The 12949-nt window shown below is 36.2% G+C and overlaps 1 protein-coding gene across 2 annotated transcripts in view; it reads left to right on the top strand.

The window, feature by feature from the left end:
• The window catches only part of LOC103146350 (guanine nucleotide exchange factor VAV3-like), a 59581-nt gene that overhangs the window by 5494 nt on the left and 41138 nt on the right, over nt 1–12949 (top strand). For both annotated transcript variants that reach the window (XM_007564225.2, XM_007564226.2), the window contains exons 2-5: nt 1104–1220; nt 11643–11701; nt 12161–12226; nt 12824–12941. In XM_007564225.2, the coding sequence (XP_007564287.1) occupies nt 1104–1220; nt 11643–11701; nt 12161–12226; nt 12824–12941 (360 nt within the window). The remainder of the gene's footprint in view (nt 1–1103; nt 1221–11642; nt 11702–12160; nt 12227–12823; nt 12942–12949) is intronic.

The raw sequence follows: 12949 nt of genomic DNA, 5'->3' as shown, positions 1-12949 counted from the left end.
CGTTAGTGATGGAGTGATGGTCTTCTTTAATTTTCAGTGTCGTACAAAAATAATCATGCCTCTTTTCTTTTTTTACATTAAATTTGCAAATATTGGTCTATTTTGAGTCATCTGTATATAGCTGGCCAACATAAGGTAGAGTATAACTGAAAAATTAAAGGAAAACTGAACAAAGCTTTCCCATAAAAAAGAATAAAAACCTCAAATATAGTTTGGATTTGTTTTGTTGGCCTCCTTTCGTCTAACACCTAAAAATAAAACTGCAGCAGAGGTCTAAAAATGAGGGTCAAGTAATAACAATGTGTAACAATGTGTGAGGACTTTATTCCTCGCACATGGTTCTAGATTTTTGCACTAGAACTTCAGTAATTCCTTGAAGTATACTTAAGTGTGTAAGCACATAATTTAGAGTGACCAGATTAACAAGAGAAAATTAGAGAGGGAAATGTGGTTTTCACACTGAGTGATGAGAGTCAAGAAGCAGTTAGTCGCCTAACTAACTGCTTCTCTGATTCATGTTGTGGAAACCAAACACCTTCTTTGTGGGTCTAATGTGAAGAAAGTTTTCAAATCACGTCATTAAATAGAAGAACACTAAAAATCTGTGCAAAACAGATTATTCTCAAGAAATATGTTTTCATGTTGCTATTAAGTTTATTTTTGTTCCTAAACTAGCATAAGGCTAACTAACATAAGGATTTTTTTTTTACGATAATTACTTGTATTCAGCTGTAACTAATTACCTTTGCTGTAAATGATTATGTTGATTTTCTTGATTACTCAGTGTGATGGTCTTGTGGAAGTGCAGAACTCAGAAGAGATCTTTGAAAGCAAAGTCACTCATAAAGCAACAGAAACTGTGAGATAAATGTCAAGTATATGGTGAAGAATTTCCCAGGAAACTTCTGCTGAATGAAATGAAACCAAGCTCAACTTTCTTCAGAATTCAAAATTTACAGTTTAATTAAACATCTACAATAAACGACTGCTTGCATTTGTAAGCATGCATTTTTAAGAAATTAATTTCAGGTAAATGCAAAGCAGAACAGTATTTTCAAAAGTGTTTATTTTTTTTGCTGAATGTGATTGTCTTCTCCTTTTAGTTCTTGTGCTTGAAGAACATCAGGACGTTCCTGTCTTCCTGCTGTGATGTGTTCGGCATGAAGAAAAGTGACTTATTTGAAGCCTTTGACCTTTTTGATGTCAGAGATTTTGGAAAGGTGAGCCAACCACTTATCCTATCTTTTTATTGCTGCATCTCTGAGGAAGTCTGTATTCGAAACATGGGGAGTTCAACTTTACTCTACTTTATGTTTATAGCTGCTCTCCTGTGATTTTTAGCTACCGCTCTTTAGTTGTCTCAGATTGCATGTTGATATCATAGACCACAGGATCTTTTAAAAATGTTGACTTTAGATAATTATATTTTCTAGTTCATGTTTTAAAATACAATTGGGCTAAGAAATGTAAAACTGCTTTGGGTTGTTCCTCTATGATCATACATTAAAAATATTACAAACGTATCACCGTTTGAGAAAAAGACGACAAAATGTGTATTATTTTTCTATGGAGTAAGATTAAAAAGACGCCCTCCAGATATTTTGCATATTTATATCCTCTGTGTCTAACTCTCACACATTTGTATAATTATCTTATAATACATATAATGTCAGAACTGGTGACTGCTGAAGGATGCTACGCAAAAAAAATTTGATTTGATTTGAAGAAAATGGACAAGCGGCCGACATAAACAAATTATTTTTTCACGCCTGATCACATCTGATATGATGAATTGTCTTACATATTTGCTTTTGTATTTCCATCTTCCTCATCATTTTTTATAAATTGATACAGTCTGAAGATCTTATTATATGAAAAGCAGTTTGAGATACCCATTTAAAGAGCATGGCTAATAATAGATAATAATAGTATTTTTCTGTAAATGTTGCCATGTGTTTAATTAACTTGTCATAATCTTGTGTATTATACCCATATGAAACTAAAAGGATTTAGTTGTGCAGCCATTTGCCGCTTCTTACTCAGACACACTTCTGAAGGATTTTCTGCCTTTTCTGCTTGTGCTTTATTGTGATAGCTGGTTCAGAGTGCATGACCAGGTCAGCATGTCAGTGTTGCTCTCTGCCTTATTACCAGAGTGACTCCTGTTCACAGTTGAAAAGCCAAGTGTAACACCTCTGAAGAAACCGCACAGACTGAGACTCGTCTTGTTCTCTCCATTTCCTTAGCTGAGAGCACCTGAGAGCAACTTTTTACCCAAAGCACAAACATTCATGTGCAGCCTCTCAGGAAAAAGCTTTTTGAATGTTTTGAAGCCTTCACCTATTGGGTTTTTGTGATGCAGGTCCATCTTAGTAAATTTCACTATCATAGCACATTTTCAGTGATTGAATTAAGTGATTGAATTCATACTTGTGTTATAGATTCATTGTCAGGGTGATGTGTTTCAAGGGTTAACTTCAGGTTTTTGATGATTACAGCTATAAAAATCCAAATCCAGTTTTTCCTGAAAATTAAATTACTGCATAAGATGAGGGGGAAAAAAATGTCAATATATTGAATAAGTTGAAAAATATTTTTCCATTTACTATTTGCACCTAAAACGTGGTTGAGACTCTATATATATTCATTATTGGGTCATGGGATGAAAGTGACCAGCCTTGTGGTGCTTTTGAGATAATAAGGAAGTCCAGGTTGCCTCAGTTGTGGGTGTCAGCTCATGTTCATTGTTGGGGAATCTGCGTGGACAGATCACATTGCTCCTGAAAACATCATTGACTGTGCAAATTTCACCGTGGATCTCATAAATTTGGATTCTGTGCCTCTCTGTTTTTCTTTCAGTTTGTAGGATCAAAATTTCAAAAGACATGCAAAATCTGAAAAGAGGTCTTTGGACCAATAAGCAACAGTCCAGTCCTTTGTGTTCTTAAACATTAATGGTGATGGAGTGGGTCCACACCAGGAAGGAGGCATTACAGCCCATGTCCTGGAAGCCTCTCTTTGTAAAGATCTGACACCACCTCTAGTCCAGGTTTTGTGAATCTCCCCAAGCTCTTGAATATGGCTTGCTTCATAATTTTTTGATGGCTGCAGTTATCCATGTTGCTTGTGCATTTTTTTGTATCAGCGTTTTTTTTCTTCCACTAAACTTTCTGCATAAAATGCTTGGATGGAGTACTCTATAAACAACCAGCATTTTTGGCAGCAGTCTTCCTCATGATTCTGTATGTCATAGCCAAACTATGATGTAATGTTTCTGTATTAAAATTACATTTTCGCTGATATCAATTAGTTTTCCCACATTTTCCTAAATTTTATTCACCAATTCCCCCACTAATCTCTGTAACTTCAGCCTCTCAGCCACATAATGTCAACATCAGGTGGACGCATTGAGAACAGCTGGTGTCCATACTGGCCAAATATATTATCCTTATGTGGAGCATGCACTGTTGAAATATATCTGACCAAATACCGCATTCAAAGTCTTTGGTGACTGAAGTGTTGCACACTGCGATTAAATATATGGTGTAGTTTTTGTCTTCTGTATTATTGTTAGTGATAAGTCGAAGTCTTCAAACATGCTAAGAATTTTACACTTGAAATACTTTTTAGTCTTAAAACTTTTGATCTTTTTTTAAATTCTATTAAGTTTTGGAGGATATAATGTAGTTTATGACTGCCCCTGAATCTGAATAATTTAGTTTGAGCTGTGTGCATCCCTGTTACTTTCCTTTCTTCAGTCCAGTGTGTTGTGACCTAAAGAAGCTTCCAGTTAATCTGGCTGCTGATAATCCCACAGGGGAGGTGCCCTCTGCAAATATGTACAGTACATGCAAGCCGGGCTGCATAATCTCAGTCATGTTCAAGGGTTATCCATCAAGTGGACATGCTTGCGGTGGGAAAAGGATTGCTCTGTAGCATAGAAATATGGGTTTCCGTAGGTTGGACTGTGTGATTGAGTTGGATTTGCCCCAGAAAGGGCTGTACAGCTAAACAAGAAGTGGTCAATCTCTTCCTTATTTTGAACATTCACAAGAGAACATCGTAAATCTCAGGCGGTCTAATCCACTCGGGTTTGAGTTGTGCCAACTGTGCCCATAGACTGAGCATTAGTCTGCTGAATATCTAATGAGAGCTCTCTAACCTACATTCCTCCGAGTTACTACAAGCTGCGCTGCAGGCTGCTTCAATGAGTTTATGCAGCAGCATGAAGGCTCCAGGCTGCGGAGGAGAACTGAAGAAGCAAAAGGAATTTCTTTCTTTCTTCACTATGAAATAAAGTAGCCCCTTCTTTGCGTTTTTAATCTTAAGTGACACATTTTGGGGTTGGACAGTTTGAGGAAATTACAGACTGTAAATGTCTTCAGTGGGAATTTTGAGAGACCGTTAGCTTGTTCAGTTAGCCTGTTCGTCTTAAAGGTGAAAGAGAGAAGTCTTTGCTCTCTCTCGGTGTTGTCAAATTTTATTCCTAAAATAACAATAAAAAAAGGAAAATGATTAAGTTTGAAATAAACACATTTCATTCTTAATTGGACATCTTTCTTAATACTTATTTTAACATAAGAAATATGTATTTTTCTTTAGGGTTAGCATAAATCTCTGACGCTTATCTGGACTTGACTCTGTTAATTTTGGTCTTACTAGAATCTAACGTTTTTTCTAACTTGCTTTCAATTTAAGACAATTTGTAAATGGTTAAAGACATGTTTGTGCATAGCACTTTATCCCTAAAGCACTTCACAATACATGCAGTCATTCATGTAAGCATTCTCACAATGATGGTGGCAAGCTGAATTTGAGGTGCCTATGATCTTAAATAAAGTAAATTTGTTGATTCAGGAATTTAACAGGTAAGACAAAGCAGCACGTTTATTATTATTCACATTGTGTGTAAAAACACAATTCAAAGTGCTTTACAGAAATATCAAGAGTAAGGGATTAAAAGCAGATATTAAAAACACAGACAAAGGCAAAACAAATGAAATACAAGGAAAAAGCATTCAACTAAATTAGAAATAAAAAAAATGTAGATAAAATGCTTTCTGCTGCCACATGCACAGCTAAAAGGAAATGTTTCCACCTTGATTTAAAGATTGTCAGAGTCAAGTCATGTCCCACTTTTTCAAACTGTTCTAGATTTTAGGAGCAAAACACTGAAATGCAACATCACCAGCCGGAGACCACTACCTGACGTTGAGTCTGAACTGGTTCATATGGCAAAGAAATGTGCTTTGGCGCTAGACCACGAAAGCACTTATACACAAGCTGTTTTAAAGTCAGTTCTCTGTGCGACAGGAAGTCTGTGCAGAGACCTGAGTGCTGGACTAATATGGTCGTATTTCCTGGTTCTAGTAAGAACTCTTGCAGCAGCGTTCTGAGTTTTCTGCAGCCGTATCAGAGCTCACTTAGAGAGCTAAGTGAGAGCCTCCTGCTGGAGACGAAAGCATGGATTAATCGTTCTCAGTCTGGTTTAAACACTGTTCCTTTGATCCGAGCAATGTTTTTTAGATTATAAAAAACTGTCTATGTTGTCGATTGAATATTGCTGTTAACATTTTTGTCTGAATTCAATATTATCCCTGATTATTACGTTCAAGAGAGAGAGACAGAGTCTCAAATTGATTGATCTGGAAATGTTCCAGTCTGAAGTGAGATGTTGACTAGATGAGCGAGTTGTAGTTAACAAGCTGTTCATTACAGATTTTAGGAATCTAGTCGGTAACTCATCAAGGCAGCATGTTGACGGAGTCCGAACAGTATTTTTGACTGTTTTGTCAGAGACAGATGTGAAATGTGTCAAAGTTAGATGTGCAACAGGGTGCAAAGGTATTTGTGTTGTGGAGATTTTTGATGCTTTGAACTTTACCATTAAAGAATATTGCAAACTCATTAAACTTCGATGAAGAAATAAGTTTAAAGAGCAAGATAAAAACTGGAAGGTTTGTTCATTTCTTTGTGGTAACAAGAGTTGTCCCCACAGTTTTTGATGATTTCAGAAAAGTAAATCTCCCCTCGTTCTCCGCAAAGTCTGGCCTGATCTGCAAGGTTTTCTTTGTAGGTCTCAAAGTGAACAAGGAGATTTGATTTGCATCATTTTCATTCTGCTCTTAGCCGCTCGCTTTCATGTGCCATAACAGAATCTTAGTTTTCTCCATGGTGCCTCGTCTGTCCGTTTGGTAGCCGCAGAAGTTTGCAAAGGGACTTAAATTCCATTTGTTTTCTGCCATTTTCCTGTCTCTACCAGGTCGGCCTGTGGTAGACCAACATTTCTGTTTTTCTGCACGACAACAAATACTTCCACATGATCCTCATTTCATGTTTTATGCACCAGTTACATGTGACGAGAGAATATTTGAGACAAAATAACAATTGGATCATGTTGCAAATCAGCAAAGTAAAATACAATAAATAAACGTTCTATTTCCATTTAAACTGTCAGCATTTATCTTCCTGTTGTTATTTTATAAATTAAAGTGGGAAATTTTTAAGCCTGCTTAGAAAACAACCTTGCAGAGACAAACTTTCAATACAACTGAAAATACAATTAACTAATTGGGACAACAAACCATCTGAAATGTGGGTACTCAAAAACAAAATGCAAATTTTTGATTGTTTTAAGAATCGTACCACTCCACTTACTAAAACTGAGGAGGTACAATGTCCAAATACACCAAAAACCAAGACTTCTTTACTTATTAGCACTTTTAAAACAGCATACCTGACCAAAGCTGAGTGAACACTTCAAAGTGGAGACAAGTGCTAAACTGTACAGTTAACCGAAATGACTGTTTCTGGAGGTTACTTTATGGCAGGAAAAAAGATTTATTTAACAAAATATCCTTTTTCATACTGCCCTCGGCGTAGAAGTTGCATTTACTAAAACAGGCCACAATAACCGAGGCGGTTGGACGTCAGCTAACTTTCTGGGTTTGCATTGCAAGTCACATGTGGCTTAACCAGACAAACTTGGTGTGAGAGCAGTTTGTTTTTAAGATTTAAAATCAGTCAGAAAAAAGTTTTCATCATTCATGATCAGATCGAAGTTTGTAATGCTAAGAAACTTGCAGCAGTTTTCTTGGATAAGCACTTTAGAGCAGAGTGGGATAGAGTACCCAACAAATTTACTCAGGTAGGAATAGCGCTGCTCAACTTATTACTTTTACCAAAGTAAAAGTAATTTGTATCCATCCAAAAATATTAGTCAAGTAAGAGTAAAAAGCATCTAACATCTAATTTAAAATTTAAAAATGATGTCAATAGAGAGACAAACAGTATGAAGTTGTGTTCAGATTTTTACAAAAATGAAAAAAAAAAAAAGATTACAAACAAATAAATTACAAAATAACAAATTAAGACAGAAGAAACACTTTTCAATGTACATTTTTTTAAATATATAAAACTTGTGAAACAAACACAGTGGTATGTGTGTGTTGTCTTTTTCACTATCAAATGCCTCGGCAGGCTCAGCATGTACAAACTAACATCAGAAGAACAAAGCTTGTGTTCAAACAAGAATTTTCATCCAGACATAAACTGTAGCTGTATATTTATATCTGGTGCATCTTGAGTTGAAATTTCTTTCTCTTCATTTATTGAACTTAATAACAGTGTGCAGAGTATCCAGAAATATTACTCAAGTAAGAGTTGTGGTACCAACTCCTAAAAGTAAAACGTCTTAGCTCCTACGTTTAGGAGCTAAGTCGGTGTAATAAAAAGGCTGTAAATACTTAAAAGCAACAATACTGATGTTTAAAACCATTTTGCATCCATGGGAAATATTTATTTTGCTTTAGGTTGAAAAAGAGCTTAGTTGCTTTTAATAACCTGTAGCGAAACAAATGTTTTGTTTTTTTTAAAGAGGTTTTCAAGCTGGTCTCAAGACTCTTTCAAGTTTCAAGTACACCTGTGTGCTCCAAAGCCGCAGCATTTATTCACACAGGAAGAGGACATAAACTGCGGCTAGACAGGCTGTTAGTTCTAAGCCGTCAGATGTCTGTTTATGTTTTTATAAAACATGTTTGTAAATCCAAACCCCCTGAATAAAGCAAATAGTAATGCAGGTTATTGACATTTAATACTATTCTATGCCAGAGACTTCTGGAAAACGTCATAATAATAGTAATATGAGCTAAACTTTACTTTTTCTCATGCAGTGTCTAGTAGTAAGTTGGAATTGGAGAAAATGTGAATTATAGCACAGAGACATAATTATAGGAGAATTGCATAGGTGGATTTTATTTTATTTTTTTGTCCGATGAAAATATTATTAATATTAATAATATTATTATTATTATTTTGATGACTGCCATGCACTCATTCAATGAAGTAAACTTTGACGGGAAACAACGGAAGAATTGATTTTATCACTGTCACTTTTTGCACACTTTAAAATGTCATAACAGCTTCTTTTAGACACACTGAAACTAATACGAAGGGTTTCATATCTAAAGCCGATATGTGTGCGCCAACTTTCATCGTACTGACACACAGTGTGACGGACGGGTGTGAGTTGGAGGTAACGTGACCATTTCCTGCAGAGCACGCATGTGCGTGAGGCTGTCACCGTGGCTTCTTTCACTTTCATGATTTGAGTTTTAATTCAGTGACTCAATAAGTATTGAGTAACTTGTCACTTGAAATGATTAACTTAGATCACAACAACAACAATAATAAAAAAAACACATACTTGTTTGCAAATGTTCACTGCCTTCATGCAGAGTGAGTTTTTAAATTAACTTTAGAAAAATGTCTGAAGCTGAATAATTTAATTACATGATATAAAAATAAAAAAAAATTCAATTTATTAAGATAAATTATACTCACAGTATAGTGAGTATAATTTAGGAGGTTAAATTGCTCATTAACACAAATTGCGAATCAGCCAATCACATGGCAGCATCTCTGTCTGAAGTTGCTTTGAACTAAGAAAGAAAGAAAAAAAGACATAAACATGAACTGAGTTGAAACTTTTTGCCAGCAGTTTTCAACTTGGTATACGCTGGATTGAATTATTTGCTTTAAAAAAACTCAAGGTGAAACTAAATAAGTTGTAGCACAAGCAAAGCTCCCTGCAGCTCTGCCTGTTGCTTTAACTTGTCCAAACGGTGTTGGAGTCTCAGTAGAAGCACACACTAGACTAAACAATGATGTTGTCAAGAGGACTCTGCTGTCAGGAGGTGTTTTCCCACCAGGTGTTTTCATACGGTGCATTCAAGTGCAACTCGTGCACCAGGATGTCTGTATATCAAAACATCTGAATATGGTTTTAATAATAAATGTCTGCACAATCTTATTTAAAAATCACCAAGAAAAACAACATTGCTTTTCCAGTGTTTCTTATTTTTATTTTTATTTTTTTATAAGAACAAGTATTTTAAATGTAAATCCACCTAGTTTCAGTTATTCTTGAAAACACAACTTGAAAAAGATATGTGATTATTTGTACACAAGTCACAAAAATTGTCTATAAATGTTTCTATAAAAATTGACATTTGGCAACCGCATCATACAAAGTACGACAGTGATAGCACGATTTTCAAAGAGAAAAAATAAATATGTATGTGTGTAAAATGAATGATAGCAAAGTAGTTGTTTTAATTGGCATTATCTGACAGAAGTGTCAAGTTTAGATTTAGGCAGATGCGCATCATGAAAACAGGAAGGGTGTGGGCACAAGCGGCAAATAAAAATATATAATATAATGTATTTGTCGATTTCTATGCAGTTAATGGGAAGTTGATATCTCCTACCTGTGGCTGAGAATAGTGTGACTCTTTTTACATGGTTTGTGTGAGACTCTGCTGATTTTTTTTATGGCCCTAGGGTTGAAATGAGTTTCTGCGTTTTGATCTTTTGGGAAGGTGGGTGGGGTGCCAGTTTTGCGAGAACAATCAGTTTGGTTAGTGTGTAAAATTTCCCACTTGCCCCAAAACAGGGTTTATTTATCCAGTGGCCTGTAACACAAAGACATGTTTTTATTCTTGTGTCTTAGTTAACTTTATAGGTTAATGAAGGCACCATTTATGCTGAAGAACAGTTCTGTGAAAGAAATGCATTCACATGGATATTTGCCTCAAATTAGTAAGGAAATACCAAACCTAACCCTGCATGTATTCAGCCAGCACACATTCTTCAAGCCGGCTGTTCAAGCTTGTTAAAGCAAATTGTGAAAGAATATTTCACAATTTGACACCTGTAGCATTGGTAAGATGCAACTTTAAACTATTTTAAAGTTTCAAAAATCATTCAATATACATTTAATTTAAAATCTGTTGAAAGGAAATAAGAAGGATGAACTCTTTCCTAATCAGGGAGTCAAATTGTTATGAACTTTGGAGAAAGAATGAGGAGAGTTTGTGTATTTTTCATCAATATCACATCACAGATCAAAGTAAATAGGCATAATGAAAAAATGCACTATATTTCTAATTTATATACTTGAATAAAAGAAGCAGTTGCTTTCAGAAGGATCGTTGACAACCACATTGTTAGAAGAAGCAAAATCAGACCTGTCAAGTTTTAGACTTGAGAATACCGGGAAATATACATCCACCCTCTGCTGAGGAGGAAGAAAGGGGGATAAAACTACGAACTACTGTAGAAGCGGGGGGGAATGCGATGTAATTACTCTAATACGGGACTGTTTCTAGGTCAAAGTGAGAGACTTGACATGACTGTGGTCATTGTGTTACCTCTCAGTGTACCAGATTAGGGTTTTTTTCTCTCAGTTCTCTCTGTTCTGTGTCTCAGCTCAGCTAAGACGGATGTTCAACACACACAGGGTGGTTGTTCTTTGGCAGAGTTGTAGAAGCTGCCATTCTCTCGCCAAGAATCACAAAGTTTTTTTTTATTTTTTTTATTTTTTTTTTTTTACATAATTTCCAAGTTTTAATCCCTCCTGAACTAAATAAAAAAAAAACAACAAAAAAAAAAAACAAGCAAAAAAAAAAAAAAAAAACAAGCAAAAAAACCCCTTAAAATCTTACAGGTATCACAAAAATATAACGAGCTAAATGAAACTTTATTTAACGAGCTCTTTAATCCACCCGGCAGAGGCGGTCCTAGCCTGTTTGGCTCCCTGGGCAAAAATCTTGTAAGTCGATCTGACCTGAGTTTGATTCAATTTGGGCTTTTTATTTTGGTCATGGGTTTCTTTTGGATTCTTCTCTCTCTGTGTTACATAAACCAAGACTAAAGACTTCTTAGACTTATTCCTTAAAGCCTCGTGAATTGACATGATCTGAGACTCGAGTTGTATTTCTATCATCAGCAGTGAAAGCGAGCCAGTATTTTAGCTATAGACCACAGTAGTTCTGACAGTTGATGTGCTGCACTAAGCTTGAATAGGCTTAAAATAAGCTTAAAATAAGCTTAAATAGTCTCATAGCAATCTGTAAATGTTAACTGCGGCTTCATAATTTAGACTTTTGGGGCCTTCTCTAATTGTTAAGCTATTGTTTCATCACAAGGACAGTTACTGCTAGGAAATATCAAAACAAAAGTACTTCCTGTCCAGTTTATTGAGATTATTTTGTATTATTTGCACAGATGATAAAAACAATGGTAATGTAAATCGAGATATTTCACACACTCATTCAGAAACATGGTTGTTTTTGTTTCGCCAGGTTATGGACACTCTGTCAAAGCTCTCCCACACAGCAATCGCACAGCAAGGAGGATTCAAGTAAGTCCAGTAAATATTTCTTAAACACATTTAAATTACTTTCTGCTTGCACCTCTGTTTCATTTCCATCCAGCACCTCCGCCTCCGCCTTCCCTCTTTACCGACACTGCAGCCAACACTGCAGCCGCAAGTCACCCACCAATTTCCAGTTAACTTCATTCTAAGCAGTGTTGAATGAAGTTAACTGGAAATTAACTTCCAGTTAAAAATATTTTTTTCTTAATAAACAATTTGATTATCCAACAGTAAAAACAAACAAACAAAAAGAAACACAAGAGAGAACCAGACGTTAATAAAACCTAAGTTTTATTTAGGTTTTCGGATTTAGTATTTCATCTCTTGTCCAGGTTTTGAGAAATCTCATCAAACACATCACTACATTTAGAGATAAAAAGTCACTTTTGCTCCTCTTTTTCTCCTTTATTGACTGAAGTCTCCCTGCTTTCCCTTCTCTTCCAGGCCGTTTCCGCTGGAGGAGAGCCTGAAAGACGAGGAGATTTACAACAACCTGGAGGACCTGCTTGAGTACGTATGAGTCTTGTCTCTGTGGGCCCTTTGGGGGTGTTGATGGCGCGCGATTATTTCATTCAGAAGAAGATTTAGCTTCTTGCATCCGGGCTCTCCAGGGGGTCTGCAGCCACCCACATGTTTGGTAAAAGGCTTTGCTTGGTTTCCCTCTTACTGTCAGAGAAAACAAATGAGTAATTTGGCACGTTTTTGCTGAGTCTAGCTGTTCCACCCCCATTAAGATTCTCAATGGGAGCTGTTGACAGTGTGATTGATAGAAAAGAACAAAATTTTGAGAGCACATGGGGCAACTGCAATGTTTGTATTTGTTTCTTGCCACATCAGTGTTGCAGACCAGTTTATTTGAATCATGAGCTGTCCTGCTGAGGGATTTCATTCTTTTATATCTGCATGTGGGCATGATGAGAAAGAAAATACTTTACTGTAGCTGCAAAACCCTTTCACAATTTACACATTTTGGTTTGTGCAACAAGGTACCCTACTTGTGACAGATGGTTTGCATGGTTTTGATTCGTTAAAGTTTGTGCGCTTGTGTGTGTGTGTGCGTGTGTGTGTGTGTGTGTGTGTGTGTGTGCATGTGCGTGTGTGTGATAGTGAGAATGTTCCTGAGGACGAAGATGACTTGTATGCGGCGGTATACGGGCTGGAAGATGAGTATGCAGGCGGCGAGATCTATGAAGACCTCATGAAGACTGAACAGCATGCACCACTGGTACCACA

This window comes from Poecilia formosa, unplaced genomic scaffold, assembly GCF_000485575.1.
Source record: "Poecilia formosa unplaced genomic scaffold, Poecilia_formosa-5.1.2 Scaffold156, whole genome shotgun sequence".
NCBI lineage: Eukaryota > Metazoa > Chordata > Actinopteri > Cyprinodontiformes > Poeciliidae > Poecilia > Poecilia formosa.
The sequence above is the reverse complement of the archived record's forward strand: the minus strand, read 5'-3'. Positions and strand labels throughout refer to the sequence as shown.